Source organism: Mirounga leonina, unplaced genomic scaffold (assembly GCF_011800145.1).
Source record: "Mirounga leonina isolate KUSES-001 unplaced genomic scaffold, KU_Mleo_1.0 Mir_129, whole genome shotgun sequence".
NCBI lineage: Eukaryota > Metazoa > Chordata > Mammalia > Carnivora > Phocidae > Mirounga > Mirounga leonina.
The window spans coordinates 39,709,367-39,733,613 of NW_023270323.1; the positions used below are offsets into that span (position 1 = coordinate 39,709,367).

At 37.7% G+C, this 24,247-nt stretch overlaps 1 protein-coding gene across 1 annotated transcript in view; it reads left to right on the forward strand.

The window, feature by feature from the left end:
* Positions 1 to 24,247, forward strand: part of SCFD2 (sec1 family domain containing 2) — a 432,834-nt gene that overhangs the window by 104,460 nt on the left and 304,127 nt on the right. Inside the window, exon 4 of the mRNA XM_035004995.1 lies at positions 812 to 987. Coding sequence (XP_034860886.1) covers positions 812 to 987 — 176 coding nt within the window. The remainder of the gene's footprint in view (positions 1 to 811; positions 988 to 24,247) is intronic.

A 24,247-nucleotide genomic window follows, 5' to 3' on the forward strand; every position in this document is an offset into this window, starting at 1 on the left:
GCCTTGGCCAGATCACTTAATATGTTTCTCTACTTGTGTGTTTTCTTTAAATTTTTAAATTTTTATTTATTTACATTTTAAAGATTTGTTCATTTATTTTTAGAGAGAGAGAGAGCATGAGTGGGAGGGGCAGAGGGAGAGAGAATCTCAAGCATACTCCTTGCTGAGTGTGGAGCCTGATGCAGGGCTTGATCTCATGACCCTGACATTACGACCTGAAGCGAAACCAAGAGTCGGACACTTAACCAACTGTGCCACCCAGGCGCCCCAGTTTTTTTTTTTTTTTTTTAAGTGGGCTCCATGCCCAGCGTGAAGCCCAATGCAGGGCTTGAACTCAGGACCCTGAGATGAAGACCCAAACTGAGATCAAGAGTCGGATGCTTAGGGCGCCTGGGTGGCTCAGTTGGTTAAGCGACTGCCTTCGGCTCAGGTCATGATCCTGGAGTCCCTGGATTGAGTCCCGCATCAGGCTCCCTGCTCGGCGGGGAGTCTGCTTCTCCCTCTGACCCTCCTCCCTCTCATGCTCTCTGTCTCTCATTCTCTCTCTCGCAAATAAATAAAATCTTAAAAAAAAAAAAAAAAGAGTCGGATGCTTAACCAACTGAGCCACTCAGGTGCCCCCTGTTTCTTTACTTGTAAAAGGCAGGTAATAGTTTCAAATTTGCTACTGTCACCATGTTGTTGTAAGAATCACAATAGCTTAGGAAAGCTTGCAGCCAACTCTGAAATTCTGTGCCAGTAGGAAGCAGTAATATTATTAATGGCATTCTTCTCATGATTTTACTACTGATAAATTATTATGTTTCTCCAGGGAGAGCCACTCCGGGGCAGCTCATGTCCTATATTCAGCTCTTCAAGAACAACGTCAAAGCTTTAGTGAATCACTGTGGGCTCCTACAGCTTGGGCTGGCCACGGTTCAAACTCTGAAACACCCGCAGACTGCCAAGTGGGATAACTTTCTGGCTTTTGAAAGACTCCTTCTCCAGGTATGTTGCTATGGGAGTTTCTTGGGATATTAATAGTTAAAATGCTTGCTTCCGGGAAAAAACTTTGATGTTTATTGTAGTCTTAGTAATAAGTCATATTGTTGACATATTCTCTATATCATATTCTCTAAGAGCCTCCAAATTAAAATGTTCGTAGAAATTTTCCATACCTTTGATTTTTTGTTTTTTGCTTTGTTTTTATTTGTTTTTTTTGACAGTGACATCTTTGGCTTCTCACTCAATACCAAGAATGTTTTTTGAGCATTTGACTAACCTCTTTTCAATTTTATGCCATTTGGACCTTTCTTGATCTTCATGGTATCTTTATCCAATCCTTGCTACTTTCCTTGCAGAATATTACTACTATTTACATTTCTTCTGACACTAACTAGTCTCTAATCCTCAAACAACATATAGCATGTGGCTTAAAATGATGCTCAGTAAAAGATGAATGAAGGCAAACTACATTTGTGAATGTAGTGAATTTGAAGTGATTTGTATGGGGTTAGGACCTTTTCATGATTGATGAAATATTTTCATGGAAAACTTAAAAAATTATAAAGCATTTCAAACGAAAATAAAATAATATGACATATCTATATGTACTCCCCACGTAGACTCAATGTAATTTATCCATTTTTAATATTTTTATATCCTTTTCATTAAAGAAATAAAACAGAAATAAAGTTGAAACATCTCTGATACTTATACCTTTCATTGTTCTGATTCTTCTTTTTTCTTTTCCAGAGGTAATCACAAACACGATTCCTTGTTTCTGTATTTTTATTAAATACTTATTTATCCATAAATAATACAGAGTATTGTGCTCTGGGTTTTACTTTTTATGTAAGTAATATTGTACTATAAATATTCCTAAACAACTTGTGTTTTCCTCTCAACATTCTATTTTTAAGATAATTCAAGTTGATATCTATAGATCTAGTTCATTTATTTGAACTATACCATACTATTTGATTATATGAATATACAACACTTTATACAATTCATATTGTTGTATAATTAAGCTATTCCATATTCGTGTGTGTGTGTGTATGTGTGTGTAGAGGGAGGGAGAGAGAGAGAGAGAAAAACAAGAAAGAATGTGGTGAATATTCTAGACCATGTGTTTTGGTATACATGTGAAAGAGTTTCTCTAGGATACATATATTGGAAAGGATGTTAGATTACTGACAATGCATATTGTTGAATTTACTAAATATCAACAAAGTGATCACCAAAGAGGTTGACCTAGTTGACCCTTCTGCTAGGCATGGATGACATTTTGTTTCCCCATATAGTGTCCAGTACTCAGTATTATCAAATTAGAACATTTTTTAATAGTGGGTCAGTGCTATTTCTTTATATAAGTTTGCAATTCTCTGACTACTGATGAGGTTGAGCATCTTTTATAGTATTTACTGACTCTTCAGTTTTCCTCTTCTGTCAATTGCTCATACTTGTACTGTGCCCCTTTTTATCTATTGGGTAACAGAAAACTGTCTTACATCATGCAAATACTTCACTGTGGCTATGGTTTGTCTTCTAACTTTAATGCCAGTATATTGTACAAAAGTTTAAAATTTTAATATATTCTAACTAATTAATATTATCCTTTATGATTTGTACTCATTTGTGGTTTATATTAGAAATCTACTGGGGCGCCTGGGTGGCTCAGTTGGTTGGGCAACTGCCTTCAGCTCAGGTCATGATCCTGGAGTCCCTGGATCGAGTCCCGCATCGGGCTCCCTGCTTGGCGGAGAGTCTGCTTCTCCCTCTGACCCTAACCCCTCTCATGTGCTTTCTCTCTCATTCTCTCTCTCTCAAATAAATAAATAAAATCTTTAAAAAAAAAAAAAAGAAATCTATTTCTTTTTTTTTGTAAGATTTTATTTATTTATTTGACAGAGAGAGGAACAGCGAGAGAGGGAACACAAGCAGGGGCAGAGGGAGAGGGAGAAGCAGGCTTCCCGCAGAGCAGGGAGCCCGATGCGGGGCTCGATTCCAGGACTCTGGGATCATGACCTGAGCCGAAAGCAGACGCTTAACAACTGAGCCACCCAGGTGCCCCTAGACATCTATTTCTACCCCTGATTTCAAAACATATTGTTCTGTATTTTCTGCTAAAAATTAACTTTTGGCATTTGAAATTTTAATCCACATGGAATTTATTTTTGTTTATGGTATTATTCAGATCTAGCTTTCTTTTCTTCCATATGAACAGTCTAGTCTCCCCACGCTATTTATCGAATACTCCATTGTACCATAAATTACTTACCTAAGAGTCATTTTCCTCTTTCTCATGTTGGCAGAACACCAATTTGTTCCAGTGTCTACTCTTCCCAAATGATTCAGGCAAATCCTGATTGATCTCAGAGTACATTGGCATTCTCATTTCCCTACCTAATGATTAGTTTAGCAGTTCAAGCCAAAGACAAGCAAAGAGTAGTTTGCTGGAAGTGTTTCTAGGGAAGATTTTCTTTTGCCCTGACAGAAGATACGTAATGAAGAAACAGTCTCTTTTTTCTGCTTCTTGATGTTTGAGACATGAGCATTTTGTGATAATGAAGGGAGCTCACTGAGATCCTGAGGAGGACAGGCAGAACTTGGATCTTTGATGACTTTGAACCTTAGCTCAAATATCTTGTTTTGTGAGATAATAATTCTTCTCATTTTTGAGCCACTTAAAAAATGTTGGTTTTCTCGGGGCGCCTGCATGGCTCAGTTGTTAAGCGTCTGCCTTTGGCTCAGGTCATGATCCCAGGGTTCTGGGATTGAGCCCCACACTGGGCTCCCGGCCCAGCAGGGAGTCTGCTTCTCCCTCTCCTTCATGTTCTCTCTCGCTATCTCTCTCTCTCTCTCTCAAATAAAATCTTTTAAAAAAAAGTTGGTTTTCTTATTTAGAGCCAAAAGATATTCATCTTTTTCCTATTGATATGTAATGTACTAAAATCCCATATAACAGTGAGTTTATTTCTCAGTTTCTAGTCTGTTTCAGTGGCCAGTTTATCTGTCACAGAATTAATACCACAATGTCTTAAAATCAGCATGTCCAGCTTATGATTTTCTTTCTAAGAGGGAATTAGATTTATTTGTGGGTATTTTAAAGATTTTAATACCGCTGTGAATTGAATTTTTAAAGATTCAATTTTCTGACTGTCCGTTGCTGGCATATAGGGAAACTCTTCACTTTTGCCTGGTGATCACATGTCCATCAACTTTGCATTGGCATTTGTGTTTGTTTCTTCCGTTCTACGCTTTCTTGATACCGCTTTCTTTTTAGTGCTCTGACCAGATACTAGGACACTCTTCAACAGAGGCAGTGAAAAGAGGCATCTTCATCTTATTCCTGACTTTAAAGAAAATGTTCTAAAATTTTACCATTAAATATTGTTTGCTGAGGGTTTTTTTCTTTAATTAAGCTTAGAAAGTTTCTTCCTAAACCTAGTTTACTGAATTGTTGTTTTGTTGTTGTTTTTTATCATTCATGAGTGTTGTCTCATTTCTAAATTCATTATGAATTTTTTTAGATGGCTATGTAGGGTTTTTTCTCCCTTAATTGTTAAGTGGTGAATTGTATTTATAATTTTTTTAATGTTAAATAATCATTATTGCATTCCTGGATAAGTTCAACTTGGTCTTACACATACACACACACACACACACAACTGGATTTAGTTTGCTAACACTTAGCTATTTTCATTTATGCTCATAGGTGAAATTAGCATATAATTTTTCTTCATTGTGCTCTGTTGTCTGGTTTTGAAACAAAGGTTATGGTAGCTTTTTTAAAATCAGGGTGAGTTTCATTTTTGTATTTTCTGGAGCTATTTATATAAGAAAGGAATCACAGTTGCTCAACAGTGAAATATCTCTAAGGAATCATCTCAAATAGCTTTGTTGTTTTTAGATTTAGATTTTTATTGCCAATTTAGTTATTTAAATGTTTCTAGATCTATTTAATTCTTTTGTTTCCTCTTGAGATTATTTTGGTAGTTTATATTAGCTTAAATCGGCTATTCATTTTTATTTTCAAATTTATTAGCATAAATTGATTCATAGGATTCTCATAAGAATTTAAATCTCCTTTGAATACATAGTTATATTCCATTTTTAAATGCCTCGTATTTTTAATGTGCTCACTTTGGTCTTATTTTGGTCAGTATTAGCAGAGTTTTATGAATCATTCTAAAGATTCAGCTATCTATCTCTGCATCTGTCGATCTCATCTGTACCGATGCCTATACCTATCTGTTTAAGGCCAGGAGTTCATATGAATGCCCCAATTGTTATCGAATACCACAGGGTTTCTGAAGAAACTTGACACAGTATTAATTCTAAGCCATCTTATATTTATAATTAATTGTTAGAATCCTGTTGCATATTAGACTGCCTCAGATGTGACCACAAGACTTGGTGTGGTTCTTTCAGCAAGTGGAAAGGAATAAAAACACTGGGAAAAAGAAGTAAGCATTTAAAATGCCAAAACCCTACTTTTATCTTAATTGCACATGATCCAGGCTAGCACTGTGCTCTCAGTCATTTCTGGGTCCTTGCAAGTTAGTGCTTTAGCATAGGCGAGCTTGTAGATTGGCCATCCTAATTGCTCTTTGTTTATGGCCGTGCTTACTTTATATGGTACACACTTATCCATTAGTGTAACAAGACCTGGTATACGGTGAACTGTCCCTTTTATGGACTTAGGTTTGAAAGTAGAGCATCTAAGTTTATTTTGAAGATGAGGGCGACTCCTAGCTTTTCCCCAAGAGCTTGAGAGCCACCTAGATGCAAATCTCAGCCAGCATTGAGAGTTGTTTATTTCTTTGGAGACTCATTTCCACCACTCTCTACCACGCCTCTGTCACCGGGACCTCAATGTTGACTTTATAACTAACATTATAGACAGTCTTGGTTAAGAAAAAGGAATTGGTCCTGAGAATCTATAATTAAACACAGGTTACTGCCTTTCCTCTACGCTACCATCTCTCGGTTTAGTGGTTTTGGCAATTTCATGACAAGTCAGCAACAGATCTGAGTACAATTCATAAGACTTACGTTTGGCTCAGGCTTCTGAAAATAACAGAAAGATAATGTTATGTGCTCAAAAGGGAAACTATTTTGAGTGTTGTTGGGAAAAATCTAATATTTATCAGCAGTGAATATGCTTTTAAAAACCAAAGGAGATAAAATATCTTCTCAACTCCTTTTCCTCTCCCTTATCTCCAAGGTCCAAAATCACAGTCTATGTTTTAGGCGTTTGGTACATGTGTGCTCATTAAAAGATAATTGTTTCTGTTTCAAGTTTAAAATGTAGAAAAGAGCAAATTTCACCTGAACATGGATACATTATGATTCTGTAATGAATGTATTCACTTGTAAGAGTAGCTTTTTTTTTTTTAATCAAAGTATAGATTTACTTAATTTGGGTGGCATCCTACAAAGAATTCTCTTTTTATAGTACAGCAAGAAAGTTTCATTTAGTCACCTCTTCTAATTAGGATTAAATTGCCTACCTCATAGTGTTTGTTATTGTTAGGACTGAATAAAATTATATATGTGCATCACTAAGTACAGTGCTTGGCATGGAATAAGTGCTCAATAAATAGTAGTTATTATTTATTCTTTCAGCTGAACTAAAAATATTACAAATGCCAATTTATTTTATGCGAGCAATGCCTTTAACATACTCTCACCTAGACTTTGTTTTTCTAACTTAAAATTTGTTAACAAAAAATGAGATTGTTACTTAGAAAGATGTTGCTGCCTTTTTGTACTTACTGTTTGATAATGTTTCACATTTTTTCTATGTAAATCTAGATGTAAATCCCATTGTTTCTACAATACATATCTTTCTTTTTTTTATTAAGTTCAATTAGCCAACATATAGTACATCATTAATTTTTTTTTTTTAGATTTTATTTATTTATTTGACAGAGAGAGACACAGCAAGAGAGGAAACACAAGCAGGGGGAGTGGGTGAGGGAGAAGCAGGCTTCCCACTGAGCAGGGAGCCTGATGTGGGACTCGATCCCAGGACCCTGTATCATGACCTGAGCCGAAGGCAGACACTTAACGACTGAGCCACCCAGGCACCCAGTACATCATTAGTTTTTGATGTAGTGTTCAAGAATTCATTAGTTGCATATAACACCCAGTGTCTCCAATGCAAATCTGATGTTCTTATGCTAACTGTCACAAAGAAAAACTTTATTGACCATAATTTATTGTGGCTATGAAACAGTAGCAAACTCTGTGTACAAGAGGGAGCTGGGTTTATACTTCCTAAAAAACAGACCACGTACATATGTGTTCTCTATCTCCAGTTATTTCTTTAGGCAGAATTTATATTTCTAAATTAAAAAATCCAACTTGGAAAGTGATTTTTAAATCAAATACAAATGAGTTACAAAGCCACTCAAGATAACCCAGGTACATGTTGCTTTAGTTTTAAATTCTACCTGCCTTTGAAATGAAAAGTAGGCATCCCATTTACTAAAAGTCAAAGAAGTTTCTAATGGGTAGAATGAGTTCCTTTTATGATAGACTAAATTTTAGAATATCTCTTCAATAACAAATCAGATTTCCTTAAGCTAAGTAAGTGTGTCTGCTTGTGCTATAACAAATTGGGGTTTACCTTCCCGGTCCTCTAGAGCTTCTATGTGGTCCCTAGCCTTGTGGCATGGCTTGGAAGCGTCATGCCTCATTTCAGTTCCATGCCTGACTTCACCGACACCCTGGGAGGTCCTGTTTTGTTATGAATTGTCACTTGCAAAAGTACTGGTGACATCATTTGGGTAAAGAGTGAGGTAAGAGGCAGAAAAAGATGATCCCCAAAGTCAGATCTGAGTGTCGTTTATAGATTAAGGCGATTTTTCATAGGGTTTTTCCTGAGAAGGAAAATTGGAGCATGTTTAAAAGAAAACCTCTTATTTCTTTCATACACTCTTCTCAGCAGTTCTGACACCAAACGTGTAGGGCTTTTCCTACACCAACCAATTCTCCAACTCTGGACTCCAACTGGATGTCCTACATTTCAGTCATGACACTAACTACATGGGCCTAGTGCAGACCCCCTGGGTTAGACCCCTTCCTTGGGTTTGATAATTTGCTATAGTGGCTCACAAAACTCAGGGATACATTTATTTAAGTTTACCAGTTTATTACAAAGGATATTACAAAGGATAAAAATGAACACTCAGATTAAGAGGTACATAGGGTGAGGTCTGGAAGGGTCTTTAGTGCAGGAGATTCTGTCCCCGTGTGGTTGGGATGTGCCACCCTCCCAGCATATCGGTGTGTTTACCAACCCAAAAGCTGTATACTTTAGGGATTTTTGTGGAGGCTTCATCATGTAGGGATGATTGACTCAGTATCTAGCCCCTCCCCTTTCCCTGGAGGATGGGGGATGAGGTTGAAAGTTCTAAGCTTCTACTCATGGCTTGGTCTTTCTGGTGACCAGTCCCCGGGAACTATCTAGGAATCTACCAAGAGTTACCTCATTAGAACAAAAGATGCTCCTATCACCCAGGAAATTCCAAGGGATTTAGGAGTTCTATGTATCAGAAACCAGGTCAAAGACCAAATATTAGAACAAACGATGCTCCTAGCACCCCTATCGCTCAGGAAAACACAAGGGTTTTAGAATCTGTGTGCCGGGAACTGGGGGCAGAGACTAAAAATATATTTCTTATTATGTCACAGTGTTTTTCACAGTATTACATCAAAATGACTACAAAGGCAAGTATGAGAGAGCAACTAGTTTCCCCCATTCCTGATTTCCATGAGGAGGGGCTTTTCCTAGCCATGCTCCTAGCCTGCCTCTGACCCTTGCAGCCTCCTGTCTCGGGAAGAGGGGTGTTTTTTTCTGGTTAGCAAATTTGAGATGATTGAACGGGCTCAACCCTGCCTTTTCTCCTCTTGAGAGGGGCTCTGCCTATGGAGAGCACTGTGGTACTCAGCTCTTTCAGGACCAGAATCTGCCACCTTCTTTCTCCACTCTTCTTCCTCTTTAGAGCATGCTGGCAGCACGGAGCAGGTGCTGTGCCCTGGGTCTTCATGGGAGGGCTTACCGGGTCAGAGCTTGCCTCCGACCTGGAGGAAAAGACTGCCGGGTTCTGGAGCTCCAAAGGAACAAGCCAACGTGGCTAACAGACCTAATACTTTACCACCCAGGCTGGCCTTATATCATTAATAAAAGTGATGTTTGGGCTCATGCCTTTACTAAGGTCTGCTTTATTTCCCAACTTGTTCAGAACCATGGCTGGGAAGGGGGAATGCTATTTTTTTTGATGGCCCCCTTGGAGAGCCCTACAGTAATGAGCAGTTGTTTTGAATGAAATGTCTTAAATATTTTTGGAGAAGAGTTAAATGGAGATTTACCAGTTACCTCTTTGGACATTTGTATTAAGCAGTTGTTACAAAGAGAGGTAGGAGGGAGATTACGAAAACTTTCTTTTTTGATAATTAGGTTGAAAATAGCAACGGTAATTTTTCATTCTGAAAACAAAAAGGGGCAGATTTGGTCAGAAGAATACTACCATTTCTCATTGATTCTAAGATGTCTGTTTTTTTTTCGCATTTTAGTATTTCTGAAATTGGGATGCATCCTGAAATTCATGGTATTTCTTAGTTTAATGGCAGTATTCTGTTTCTTGCTAATGGTGTGTGGTATCTTTAAGTCAATAAAATGGGGCTTTAAAGGTAGGAAGCAGATGAAAAATCCCCTAGATTTGGTGTCTCCCTGACTGCTGTATTGCGCATTGGGTTAAAATAGTGACATTGGAGTGGGCAGTTTGCCTTCACTGGCTAGGAGTGTGACAAAGGGTTTGTCACTGGGGGTATTCATTTCATGTTAGCACCTTTTGTGAACTGAGGAGGTGGCTTTTTTTTTTTCATCAAGTCTGTGCCTAGTGAACTATGCTGTGAATACATCAAGATTATTTAAGTGACACTGAACTTTCCCCTAATCTGCTTTAGGACCAGGGATGGGTGCTTTGGGGATGACCTCTTGGGCTGGCACTATGAGGTCTTAGGTTAAGATTTTTCTCAGTGGATTCTTGATAGCTCAAAAATGTGTTGACTTAGCTTGGGTCCCTATAGTGATATATAACTGTATAATATTTTAAATATAAAAACTGTGCCTTTAAATTGTTAAAAATCATGACAGATTATCTTAATTAAAATAAACCCATGATTGGGGCGCCTGGGTGGCTTGGATGGTTAAACGTCTGCTTTTGACTCAGGTCATGATCCCGGGGTCCTGGGATCGAGCCCCGCATCAGACTCCCCGCTTACTTCTCCCTCTCCCTCTGCCCCTGCTGCTTCCCCTACTTGGGCTCTCTCTCTGTCAAATAAATAAATAAAATCTTAAAAAAAAAATAAACCCCTGATTAGTGTTTTAAAGCAACACTAATGTAAGAAATATAATTATTGAATTTGCTTATTTTTTACCTGTTTTGTATGTAACTCATTTTGATTAAAAACATGTGAGACATTTTATTCACAGCTAGTGATTACTTGTTTTGAACTAAAATTTAGTTAGAACAACAGACCTGAAATTAGTTAACTTTATTTAAGAAATATAAACACTAAAAAGCACTGTTTAGAACAAGTGAAAAAAATAACTTCCGAATACAAAGGTTGTATGGTCTCTCAACTTTCCTAACCATTTGCTTTGTTTATCCTCCTTTCTCTATAGATTGCTTTGTATATCCTCTTTCTCCTGGTTTTGGAGTGCTCCACATTATTCCTGGCTCTTAAGTATTAACTTCAGTATTGAATCATACATCTTCTCTTCCCAGGCACATCTGCACCCACACTCGAACACATGCGCACGCACACACACACACAAGCCAAGCCTTCCCTGAGTAGCTTTGTGCATTACTTTGTTTTCATTTTGCTTCTCCTTCACTGACGTGTTTTGGTTACACATTCAATGTCTTTCTTGCTAGACTGTAAGATAAGTGAGACTAGGGACTCTATTGACCTTGTCTGTGAATACGTCCCAGAATGTACATCCTCATTTTCATGCTTGCAATAGCAAGCTTAACTGTCTGCCTGTGGGCATTTGAGAAGTTTGTTATAAATATGGAGTTTACTTGCCACAGATTAGCACCTGAGTATGAATAAATACGAGCTTTACTAGAGTCAAAAAGTGATGCCTTATATGGACATAGAACAGAGGCTTCTTTATGTTAACACCTGTTCTGACTTCTTCCGGAGCACGTGGCCACCCACAATAATAAATACACTTCCCAGTCACCTTTGCAGCTAGGTTCTAGTGATGAGACACAGGTAGAAGTGATGTGGGCCACCTTCAGGCTGTGCACGGAAAGGGTAGGTACACGCCTCTAACCCTTTGCTCCCACGTGCTGAAATGCAGCCAGGATGGCAGGAGCAGGCGTGGCCATCTTGGGTCATGACAGGAAGCTGTGTGTTGGAGATGTTTGAACAAATGATGGAAGGTCCATGGTTGGTTTGCTGAAGATAACGTGAACACTGTACCAGCCCTGGATCACCTACCTGGACTTTATGTAACTGAGAAATACATTCCTATCTTGCCTAAGCCACTATAACTTTGGGTCTTTGTGACACTCGCTAAACTACGTTCTGATTAACATGGACATCTTTGGCTGCCGTTTTCATCACAGCAGCTTCTTCTGTGAGCCTTGTAATTCATTTTATGACCTCATGAGAAAGTAGTCAAAATAATGAATTGTCTCAAGGCCTGTCCTCTTAAATATCGCCAGGTTGTGGAGTATTTGGAAATAGTGTATGAGATTTAGCTCATTTTAATGCAACCGTAAATTGTTAGAGTTTTAAAAATTTCCAAACAAATTTGTTGAAAAAGTCACAGATGAAAGACATTTGGAATTAAAGAGATCTGAATAGACTAACATGTTGGTCCCTCAGGGGCTCACATGATTAGACTCTTATTAATTGACAAGACTTCTACCCATCTTTTCCCCCCACAATTCAGAACACCTGGTGAGACACTGTAACTAGAATAAGCTTTTCTGGTTCTCAGAAATATACATCATCTCTTCATCACTTTCTGTCTTCTCCCAGGGAAGCCCCTGCCTTCTAGTTCTCTGCCAAGAGAGGTGTCACTTCTGAGTGGTAGAGGGGAAATCAGCCGAGAAGCCTTTTTCAAAAGAAAATATTCTGTTCATTCCATGTAATATCAATCATTGAGCACGTGCTGTCTGCTGGACACAACCGAGCCATTCATGGTTTCTTGGATGTGCATGGTTTATTTTGTACTGTGGATTAGCTCTCAGGACATTAGTACCGTTTGTGCCATCTCCAGGGATCTGGGACAAGATAGGATTTTCTGGGCGGGTCCGAGTACCTGAGTACTGCACTTACAGTGTTGCCTCTGTGAAAAAAGTAAGTCCTAGATTCTCATCAACCAATTTATAAATAAACTTTCAGAACTGCTGATTCAGATTTGAGCCCCATATAGCAGAGGTTGGACAAGTTATGAATTTGACTGTGGTCTTACTGCTCGTAGTCGGTATTGGAGCCAGGGTAAGACCTAGATGTGACTGATTGAAGCCATGCCCTTCACTACTGTGTATTGCTGGAATATTTGTCCTGGGGCAAAATGGCAAAATGACTATTGGCCACTTCTGTCTCACATTCCACTCATTCTCAGGAATTCGGATGAAAAAGTTTTCAAAACATAGTAGGGCCTACATAGCCTGTTAATTAAATGTTCAGTTTATATGCATTTATTTGATAACTTTATATGCATTTATTTGCATATATGCATCTGTGAGTACTGAGATCATTAAAATGCTTCCTTGTCCACTAATTTATTTTTCCTTGATATATCTATTAATTTGGCAACCAGGTTAGATTTTCATCTTGAGTTTTACTCCCCAGCAAACCTTTTGTTGAAACCTTATGAGACTTGTACATTTCTCCATTAGGATACATCATCTTCATTTCACTTTTCTCTTGCAGAATATTTTATTTTGATGTTGTTCTCCTCTATCACATTAAAGTATTGTATTTTTGAATAATAAAAGAGAGAGACAAATGGAAAAACAGAAAAAAAAAAAAAAACCCCACCCATGAATCTCTTGTTTCTTTGCCTAGGGAGGGCACATCGCCAGGTTTTGGAGTTAGGTGAATTTGTGCCAACCATTTGATTAGAAGGCAAGAGTCGAATATATAGGCTAAGTGAATGATCGCTTTTAAACTGCCTTAGAAGCAATGATATCATATGTTATTCCAGCTGCAAGCCAGAGTTAGTAATCAGGCAAAGTAAGCTTAAGGCTAACAATTTTGGTTCGTAGCATTTTGTGGGTCTACCAAAAAAGTTTCAAATATAGATTTATGCCAGTGGCCAAAGGCACATCTGGGTGAGTATTTGTTTGGTGAAAAACAAGGGCTACAACCATTCTGGTTTGTTTGACCAAAAGGGAAATAATAATGATCTGTGCTTCCCTGCGCTGACTGAATCTTCTGTCCCGAGCCACTCCCTCTCTGTTTGTACTATGCTGTCTACCGCAGTGGTTTCTGGGATTTTTTTTTCTTTTTTAAACATCTGGGCTCCTAAGAATGGAAGGAAAGAACACCGTTTAATTGATTTTTTTAAAAATGTTAGTCAGCCTTAGAGAAACCAAGTTTTGGTTAGGCTTTTTTCTGGCGAGGGACACTGTGAGGATTTGGCCAACCTGAGCACCTTGACTGAATATCTGTGCCTTGGTATCCGCCTCTGTGACTCCCATTCTTTACTTCGGAATTAAGGGACTCAAAGCAGGGTGGGATAGTGCTGAATGGAAGCTGCTCTGTCTCTTTTCCTCCAGAATGTATTGGCACTGGAAGTGATGAAGGTTGAATGAGGAATGTCGCATGATCCAAATATCCTACAGTCGCACATTCTTTAGGGGGAGCACTGTATGTGGTTCTCTTCAGCACTGTCTTTCCTCAGTGTTTTCCAGTAGGGGCAGTGCTAGCTTATAATTTATGTCATTTTGTGTCTCTGTGCAGGAAAAAAAATCTACAGCTGGCCCATTATACACAGGTCATACCCTGTGTTTTTGATAGGAATATGTTCTGACCGCACACAAACACTGTTCTTACTTTTTTCAATACCTTGATTTTGAGCTCTTAAAAAAGGAACAAATGAGCAAAACAAAATTGCAAAAAAGTCTATTTCAAGAGAAAATATTTGTTAAAAATTGATAAATTACCAACAGCACCTGCCACATGGAGCTGTTTCTATTATTATCCACTCATATGATTTTGTTTTTAAAATCTTTATTGTGGTTTGACAAGAGTACAGAAGATTCCCTTTTGTACTTAGTCCATGTAAAGTTGGTATAGTCTTTTTTCCAGTGATGGTTTTGTTTTGTTTAGTGTTGCTGTTTTGTTTGTTTGATATATTACTAAGTGTTGGAAGTTTGTTTTTCTTGCACCATTTTGGATTCATAATATTTAAATAGAAAAAAATGAGGAAATAAAATTGGAAAAATTTGGGTTTCACATTCCTGGTTATTAACTCTACTGAAAAATATAGAATTTTTCTTCTTTCTTTTTTACTTTGTATTCTTTCACTTTAGTTTTGGTAGAAAAACAAAATATAAAAACATTACAAAACTTATACATGTAGAGTGTTTTGGGAGTAGAAGGAAAATACTTACATGCCTCTATCATATATATATATATATATAATATTGTTTGGTTTGTTTTGTTTTGTTTTGTTTTTAGGTAACTTTTGTTTGATGGATTTGTTTTCTTTTGCTCCTGTAGAGATTTTTTTAAAAGATCATAGCCAAAGTGAGAAAAAGGTATATTAGCAATAATCCCATAAATACAATTCTTTAGAGGAAAGCTGTCCATTTAAATATGATAAATACACTAACCAAGGCATATGTCACCAGCACTCTTTACTGACCAGAATAGTTCCTAGTGGCACCCACTGGATTAAATTCTTCTTACAAATAATCAGTATACTGATTAGGAAATAGACTAATTCAGTGGTTCCTTCTGAGCATGACAAAAGAATAGAGTAAAAAAAAAAAAAATACAGACCAAAGTTTATAAGCAAATATTTTGTTTTTGTAGGAATGCTAATGAAATGATCCCTAAATAGGGATTATTTCTTATGTAGGCACAACATAAAAGCCATCCTGCCATCCAACAAATATTTATTGAGCATCTACCAGACACCCCACACCATTCTTTGGCACTGAGGCTGCATTAGTAAATGAGAAAAACAAGGCCTCTGCTATTGCGGAGTTGACATTATGCAGTGGTAAGAGAATCTCTAAATAGTTAAATAATGACTGCAGACAGCACAAATTTTGAGCACCTGTTGGGTGTGACATAGCCAATTAATTGTTAAAAAGGACTTTTCAACGGATAAAGGATGTCTGTCTTAACACAGGAATGGTTTTTTTTTTTTTGGTGTGCCATAGCCCTGCACACATGCATCCATGATCACACATGTCAGTCATGGCGTGGCTTATGGTTCTTTGTGTCCATCTCCCTGTGCCACAGCTGCACCCAAACTGACAGAGCAGCATCTTATCATTTATGTATCCATGCTTTCCCTTCACCTGGAATATGCCTGACATACAAGAAACACACAGTGCATATTGGTTCAGTGAATGTGTAGTACCTTACCGTTAGTGAGGTGTTTTCATCTGGTTTATCTCAAAGTGATCTACACCACACCCATATAAGGGAATAATTTTATGGTAGAAGCATAGAAAGATGAAAAGTTTAAGAGTTTAAGTGACTATTTATGGTCAGGAGGAATATATGTGATTTTTATGCACCTGTGAGACAACCATGGGTCATAAGTAAACCTGCTTTAAGAACACGAATTTGACCTCAGATTTCCCTTCTTGCGAAAGGTCGTAGAGGATCATGTCTGTAACTTGGGTTTCATTTTGTCAAATCTATGAATCTCGCCAAAAGCTTTTATCATCTTTCTTTTGCCAAACCGCTCCCACTTTTATCTTTGAGTTTGAGAAACCGTTCTGAAGTTTGTACAAGCTGATAGGACTGAAGTTACAAGATAGTTACTCCTCACTGCCGTCTCATCCACCACCACAGAGCTCCTGCTAGTGCCAGGGCTGCGTAGTAGCTTTACGTAGCTTACAGCTTACGTGCTTTATATGCATTGTCTTCTTCAAGCCTTACAATTCTGGGAACTGTTTTCCAGAAGAGGAAACAGAAGCTTGGCCTAGGTAAGGATCAGCCTAAGCTTCCATATGAATGGTGGGTGGAGCCTGGCTTCCATGCTGACTCTGCCTGACCCCAGAGTCCGTGCATTGAGGAATTATACACTGTCTTAAAAGGCTTGCTTGAAAAATAAGTTAAATAAAAGTCATCATCGTGCTACATATTTAGTAGAGGAGAAGCAGCTCTGCCTACTTATAAGAAAATCATCTGTGCATCGGTTTATCAGGAAATACAAAGTCAGGGTCATGATTTTTTATTTTTTGTAAAAATGATTCTTTGCTTTTGCTTTAAGAATAAATAATACACCTTTGAATGTTTTCCGGGGAGCAAGCCCCTCCAGTACACCTAATTTATTTTATTTGCCACTTTTCAGCCAGTAATGCATCTAGGAATAGAGGATTAGGCTCCCGGTGCAGGTTCCAAAGGCTGAACGTTCTAGTGCAGTCAAGTTTGACCCAAACAACAAACACAGGTTTTGAGTTCTTGCAAGGGCTTTGTATTGTTATTTGCATTTTCTTCAGAAATCTCAGCCATGTTTATACATACCAACCATAGATTCTCATTGTTGGGAAGTGCTTTCGCAGTCCTCTTTGTAAGAATCCTCTCTATGGCAAAATTTCTCTATAGACAGCTTTTGTCGGTCTATTGTAGATCTACATTTCTTTCTGAACATTGGACACACAAATGAATTTTACTGTTTGCTTTAAGGGGAAACATAATCCAGACAGTGGACTATTTGCTTTTTTATTTAACCTCTTTATTTAAAAATGTATATTGGTGTTCCTCATATACAGTGTTCTTTGATTGGATCGCTTTTTTTACCAAACTTTTGTACTTAATTTTGTCATCTTTCCATGGCTGAAATGACAGTTGGTGTTCTTTTTTTTTAGAGAATTTATTTATTTATTTGACAGAGAGAGTCACAGCGAGAGAGGGAACACAAGCACGGGGAGTGGGAGAGGGAGAAGCAGGCTTCCCATGGAGCAGGGAGCCCGATGCGGGGCTTGATCCCAGGACCCTGGGATCATGACCTGAGCTGAAGGCAGACGCTGAACTGACTGTGCCACCCAGGCACCCCCAATTGGTGTTCTTTTTTACAAAATTACTGAATGGTGATAGAAAGGATCTTTATTATTGAAGGACAAGAGATGTTCAACAAAAAGGCCAGAATCAGTGCTCACAGAGGTCATCCATACCAGCCATTTCTTAATTCTGGCAGCCAGATGCTCCATCATCTTCCTTAGAAAACAAAATGGTGAAGAAACATGAGGAGATCCAAGAAATCCTTTTTTTTTTTTTTAAGATTGTATTTATTTATTTGAGAAGGAGAGAGGGAGAGAGAGAAAAAGCACAAGAAGTGGAAGGATCAGAGGGAAAAGTAGACTCCCTGCTGAGCAGGGAGCTTGATGTGGGTCTCCATCTTGAGATTCTGGGATCATGCCCTGAGCCAAAGGCAGACACTTAACCGACAGAGCCACCCAGGCACCTCCTTAACAGCTAGGAAATCTCTGAAATGCACCTCTCAGGGCTTCTGGTTTTTGATTAAAGTGATTAGGGGTAAATAACCAACAGCAAGATGGAATCACGTAACAACTGCACAGAGTGTTAAAATAATTTAGTAATAGAGGGGTTTTTGTAGGTTGGTTGGTTTCTGGTGGTAGAGGTGACTATTTTAATGAGATATTTAGCCATAGTGACCTTAATTTGAAAATCTGATTATTTCATTGTCCTCTGTGTTTGCACATGTTGTTTTCTTTAATTGGATCACTTTCTTTACCTATCCAGAATGCTTTCCTTCATCCTGCCTGTCCAAATTAGCTGCTTTTTCTGGATGCTTCCCATTATCTTGCACTGATCATCCTTTGTTTTTATTGCCTGATTTAGTTGTATCTTCTCAACTCTCTGAATATGGGGATCCGATATGTCTTGTTTATCACTGTTTTACACCTGACACATAGTAAATGTTAAATAAAAATTTCCTCTCAACTTGTAAGTTTAATGCACTGTCAATCAGAATTCTAGAATACTAAAAAAATCACTTTAGGATTTGATGAAGTTATTCTAAAATATATCCAAAGAACTCCAAAAACAATAATGTTGAGTGAAAATTAAATATCCAATTAAACCACATTATGATATTTATCAGTATTATGTATCAACATATATCAAGTATGTATCAGTAATGCTTATGAATATTTTCTAGGGTTTTTATGGTTTTGGTTTTCCTGCTTACCCTTTTAATTCAGTAATAACCACTATCCTTCCCATCAAAAATAATTATTAATAATGTATTACTGCTACAAAATAATTCAGAGGCAGATACAAGGGTATTTTAGTAATTTATTAAATTCAGTGTATTTAATAAAATCAGAGATAAATGGGGAGTTATTACTGTATTAAAAGGGTAAATTAAATCCAAAAGAAATCGATGAAATTCTGGCAAGCGTATGATTTATCCTGAAGTAGGGAAGATCATTCCAGACATAAAAGCCATGGAATTAATCTCAAAAGGGGAAAATCACCAGATATGGTAACAATAGGGCTTAGAAGTTAAGAGAAATGACTTTAAGATCCCATGGTTCTGGATCTGAATTTTGGTCCCCAACACTTACTGAGTGATCTTATGGGAACTTATTTACTCATTAAGCCTTAGCTTCTTCATCTGTAAATTAGAGGGGATAATAATAATAGCAAACTCATTAAGCCTTTAGAATACACAGACTTATGTAAAGGACCTGCCATTTGCCAATCACATAGAAAACACAATAGCCATTATTACCTTTAAAATTTTTACACAGGATACTAATAAATCAAAATCCCTATAAAAGGCAAACAAAATAGCTGAAATATTGCCATAAAGACAAAGATTATTATACATGACATGTGAAGAATCCATTCATGTGGGTAAGAAAAACATACTTGTTCAACAGAAATGGTTAAAAAAAATGTGGCCAGCCGTTTTATAGATGAAGAAATAACAGTGGCTAATAAGATATGAAAAAAGTGTTTACTTTTCCTAGTAATAAAAAATGTAAACTCAAACCACATTGAGAAGCAATTTACCACTTCAAATTAGCAAGGCTTAACAAATGATAATTTAGTGTTGGGCATAGCTTAATGGTGTAGCTATCAAGAAATACTCCTCTTGGTCTGCTCAGCGGGGTGTCTGCTTCTCCTTCTCCCTCTGCCCCTCCCCCTGCTCGCTCTCTCTCAAATAAATAAAATCTTAAAAAAAAAAAATCTTCCCTTTTTCAAAAGGTACCTGTAAAGAATGTGAACAGACAAGCCACAGAGTGTGAATAAATTTGCAATATGTGTAGCCCTTAAAGGATTATAGTACAGCACATATAAAGAACTCCTACATATGGACAAAAGACACTCAGGCATGTCACAGAAGAATTAATAAGAACAGTGGTTATGGGGCGCCTGGGTGGCTCAGTCATTAAGCGTCTGCCTTCGACTCAGGTCATGATCCCGGGGTCCTGGGATTGAGCCCCGCATCGGGCTCCCTGCTCAGCGGGAGGCCTGCTTCTCCTTCTCCCACTCCCCCTGCTTGTGTTCCCTCTCTCACTGTGTCTCTGTCAAATAAGTAAAATCTAAAAAAAAAAAAAAAGTGGTTAAACAGATAAAAAGATACTCAACCTCATTAGAATTCCAAGGCTGCAGTGAGATTCCACTTTACAGTTATTTAGATTGGCAAAAATTAAGATGTCTGTTGGCAAAAATTAAGGTATCAACAAAACCAGTGTTGGAGAGGATGTGAGTGACTTGGAAGTCTTAATCTGCTGCTGGTGAGGGGGATAAATGGATGCACCTGCTTTGGAAAACTGGCATTAACTTGTAAAGTTGAACATTCTCATATTCTGTGATCTAGGATTTCCATTTGGGGGAGCTCTAGAGAAATTCTTACAGCACTCTTCATACTAATAAATATCTTGGAAACAAAAAAAAAAAAAAAAAGAAATACTCCTCTTGGGAGAATGAATTTTGTGATGGCACTTTGGCAATATATGACGAGACCCTTGAAAAGGTTTATACTTTTCCTGATAATGAATATTTTTAATGAGGTCAGGAAATGTTAATCCTATAATGTTAGTAGAAAAGGTTTATTTATGTGGATATGAAAAACAAAACTGCATTTATAGCGTGAACCCAGCTCTGTTAAATAACAAGAAAAAAGATGTAGAGTAAAGGGAGGTTAGGTACTTAGACAAAATTAGAAAAGAAAGTGGGAAAAGATATGAAAATGATTATCATTGCTTTCTCTGAGTAGTGGGTTTTCCAGTTATCTATTGCTGCACAGAAAACTACCCCAAAGCTTAGTGGCTAGATTATAATTTTGTGTGGCAGGAATTCATGCAGAACTCAGCTGGGCAGTTCTTCAGCTCTACATGGGAGGTGGTGAGGTGACTTGGTAGCATTCAGCTGGTAGAGGGGCTGATCTAAAGGGCCCAAGATGGAGTCAGTCACGTATCTGGGACCTGAAGGCAATAGCTGGAACAATGGGCTCAGTTACAGTGTCTACCCGTGGCCTCTCCAGCATGGTGGTGTCAGAGGTGGAGGCTCAGATATCCCAGAGAAAGTGTTCCAGAGGAACTGGTAGAAGCTGCAAGACTTCTTATTCTTGGAACCCAGCCTCAGAAGTCCCGGAACATCACTTCTACTGACCAGTTGGGAAACAAGGGGAAAAAATTAGACTCCACTTCTCAAGGGCAGGAGAAGCAACTAATTTGTAACCGTTTTTAGTCTGCCTCAGTTGGAATCGGTGATTTTTATTTTATGTGTTTCTGCTAAGTCTATAATGCAAATGGATTATTCTTTGTACATTTATAAGAGCTCTTTATATATAAACCTTGAATTAGATAGTTTGCATAAAGTACTTAACATGGTGTCTGGATAAATAGAGCCTTGTATAAATGTCCCCTGCCATCAGCATTATCTTTATTCGTTTCTCATTAGAATAGAAATGTATTGGTGGGTTTATTTGCAGGGGCTCATTCAAAAAGGCATTAAAGAGACACAGTTTTGCCTGGGTAAGCCAAACAAGATTTCATGAGCAGTTGATAAACTATGTTTTGGAAGGTGAAAGGGAATTTACCAACTAGGAAAGGGCAGGAAAGGCTCTGAAAGTAGCGGAAGCTGCCTATTCAAAGACAGGGAGTTCTGATAACGCGGGGCAAGTTGCAGGATCTGTAAGGGGAGGGTTAGATAGAAGATGCACCTTTGTGGAAAAAGGGCTGAAGCTTGGGGAGCAAGGATTAAATTCAAGAGTTACTCTAGAAACAGAATATACAGGTCTTAGTGATTGATGAGCTATAACAATTCCTTGAGAGTTCCAGCAAATAAAATTTATCTGTTCACTAAAGCACTCATGCTATCTGCTCCCGATTCAGTTTCCTTTCTTTTGATTTCAACATGAATTGTATGTGAAAAGGACAGAATTCACACCAAGGAATAAAATACACATGGATAAATTTCCTTTTAAACCCAAAAAATAAAGAGTTGGAGAAAATGTCCGGCCATGCCGTATCTCTAGGTTTAAAACAAAGTGTGATTTATTTGGATCCTTTTTCAAAAAGTCAACACAACCAAACATTTGTCCATCATCTCAGAATGGTTGCTTCTGGCTGTTGAGCTTATTAGCTCCATTCTTATTGTCCCAGGGCTCTCACGTTCATGTGCCATATGGCCTCCACATCTGGTGACCAGCCCAAGCTCTTTTGGGGGGAAAAAAACAAAATTTCCTTTGAGGTACTACATAAATACATTTCTGTAGAATCTGCTACTGCCCACGTCTGTAGATATCTGGGTCCCAAATTAAATGCATAAAGCTGAAATTATATTACTTTTCAAAGATAACAGTAATTAAATAAGACACAATACAAATTAGGGCTTTAAATTTTTTGGCACCAGTTCTTTTCTTCCAGCATATTACTTGCATTGATATCCCTTTGATGTTTTGACATATCTCTGAAATCACGATTAAATATGGTAACCAGAACTATTTCTGACTTATTGTACTGGGCAAGCCATTCGGAATCAATATTATAGGGGAAAAAATATGCTATTTGGAATAGCTCTTCTACTTTTAATGAATTTAATTTGTGTTGATGTTCTAAGGCTTTTTTTCCCCCCTCCAGGCCTGTAATTAAAGTAGTTATCTTAACAAGTTATGAAACCAAATAAAAACTTTAAATAGAACAGTAAGTTCCAGCTATTATTAGCAAATGTTTATCACTTAATATTTTAAAAATTTATTTTAGACAGATTTCCATTGTCCCATGGATAAAAATGACAATGAAGCTTTTTGGCAACCACTCATTTCTTCAAAGCTTCAGGAAGAAAGTTGGAGTGCATACATGTGCAGTACTGTGTTAGTGACACAATCAGGATTCTGTGTTTCAACACCAAGGTTTTTATTCTGTTCTTAACTCAATGCGTCATTGTTGCTTCTCTCACTGAGAACATGATTAAAATTTTACCGTTTTTCCTGTGTTAAAGAAACAAAGCAAGGAAAGACATAATCCACATAAGATGGTAGTACGGGAACAGATTTTCAAAGTGTTAACTGATGTTGTGAAAAGCTGTTTTAGTAATAAGCCTAATGGGAAAACAATGTGGTCAGGAAACCCAGAGATACTGAAATTTAACTCTTTCAAAGTAATGTCAGGTACCGGGAACAAAGGAACACAATGAGCAGAATCAGTCCCATGTGTTGTTAAACATTGTTTTGTTTTGTTCCTCTGCTGCCTCTTGTAGCCTTTCATGGTGTGGATGGTGTTCAGGGACTGGAAATGTCACCGCTGTAGTAGAACTGCTGGGTTTTCCCTTTTCCTCAGCTCCTAATCACCATCTTCCAGCAATTTTAGTCCTGTCTACCTTCCTCTAATCTGTCTCCTGGCAATGCCATTTTAATCTTAACTTAATTTTTCTTTTCTAGCGCAGAAGTCTTGATTTGAATTTCATGTGAGTAATAAGAAAAAAGTAAACAAGCCATCTATGCAATCCTACTCTAAAAATTGTATTAAAAATCTGCACAATATCCACTAGGTGGGAATACATTTCATAAGTCACCATTGGAGATGGAGTCAGAGATGGAGAGGCATAAACTTTCCAAACTGTGGTAGTATTGTTGAGAATAGACAGCTACTACCAAGGTCTTTTTAATTCCTAAGATTTGGATTGGGTGGAGCTTTAATTTAATTTTACAATTTTTATTACAAGGCAGTGTCTTGACAAAACTAAGAATGCATGGGGTAATTTTGTCTCCATTGCCAAAGACTCCTGTGAATGGAAGTCAAGAGACCTGACTTTCAGTCTTTAAAATCCTTTGCTTCACAGCTTCTTCATCGATCAAATGGGAATATTTTCTTCTCTTCTTTTCTTGAGGAGATTCTGTGATGGTCAGTACTACCTTACTCTCAAGTCTCCAAGGAGAGTTGCTTGATCTTTCTAAGGCTCCTTTTTTCATTTGTGTAAAGGGGCTGACTTTGCTGTGGTTCTGGACATTAGAAATAATGTATGCATTGTACTATGCACAGTGCCTACTAGGTTATGGGTACTAAAAAGATACGTTTGGCCATTGTAGTTACTACTGTCACTTTTGCTATCCTGCTGCTGTTACTAGTACTATGATTACCTTCTTATTTGCCAGTCCTTTATCAATAATAATACTTTCCTATGCCTAAAATAAGCACCATGGTACAGCGGAGATTCATTTCTGCCACTTCCAGCATTCAAAATTTTGTTTTGCTTTATTGGAAGGAAAGAGAAGTTAAGCTTTTCAGATATCCCTGCATGTAATTTAAATTAGGCTTTCAAAATTTTTTATTTCGGTAAAGCATGTTTATTTTCTTAGAGAGATTTGCCCCTAGACTCTCAACGGCAGAATCAATCAGAACTGGATGGAGTCTTTGGGGCTCTTTCTGTATGTGAAGGCCTGAAGCTGACCTTCGAATCATCAAAGATATTGAATTATGGTTAATAAGATGTTATTACTAACTGCTTGATTGTATCTAATGCTATAAAATTGTACATGTGTGTCCATTTATAGTCTTTGAAT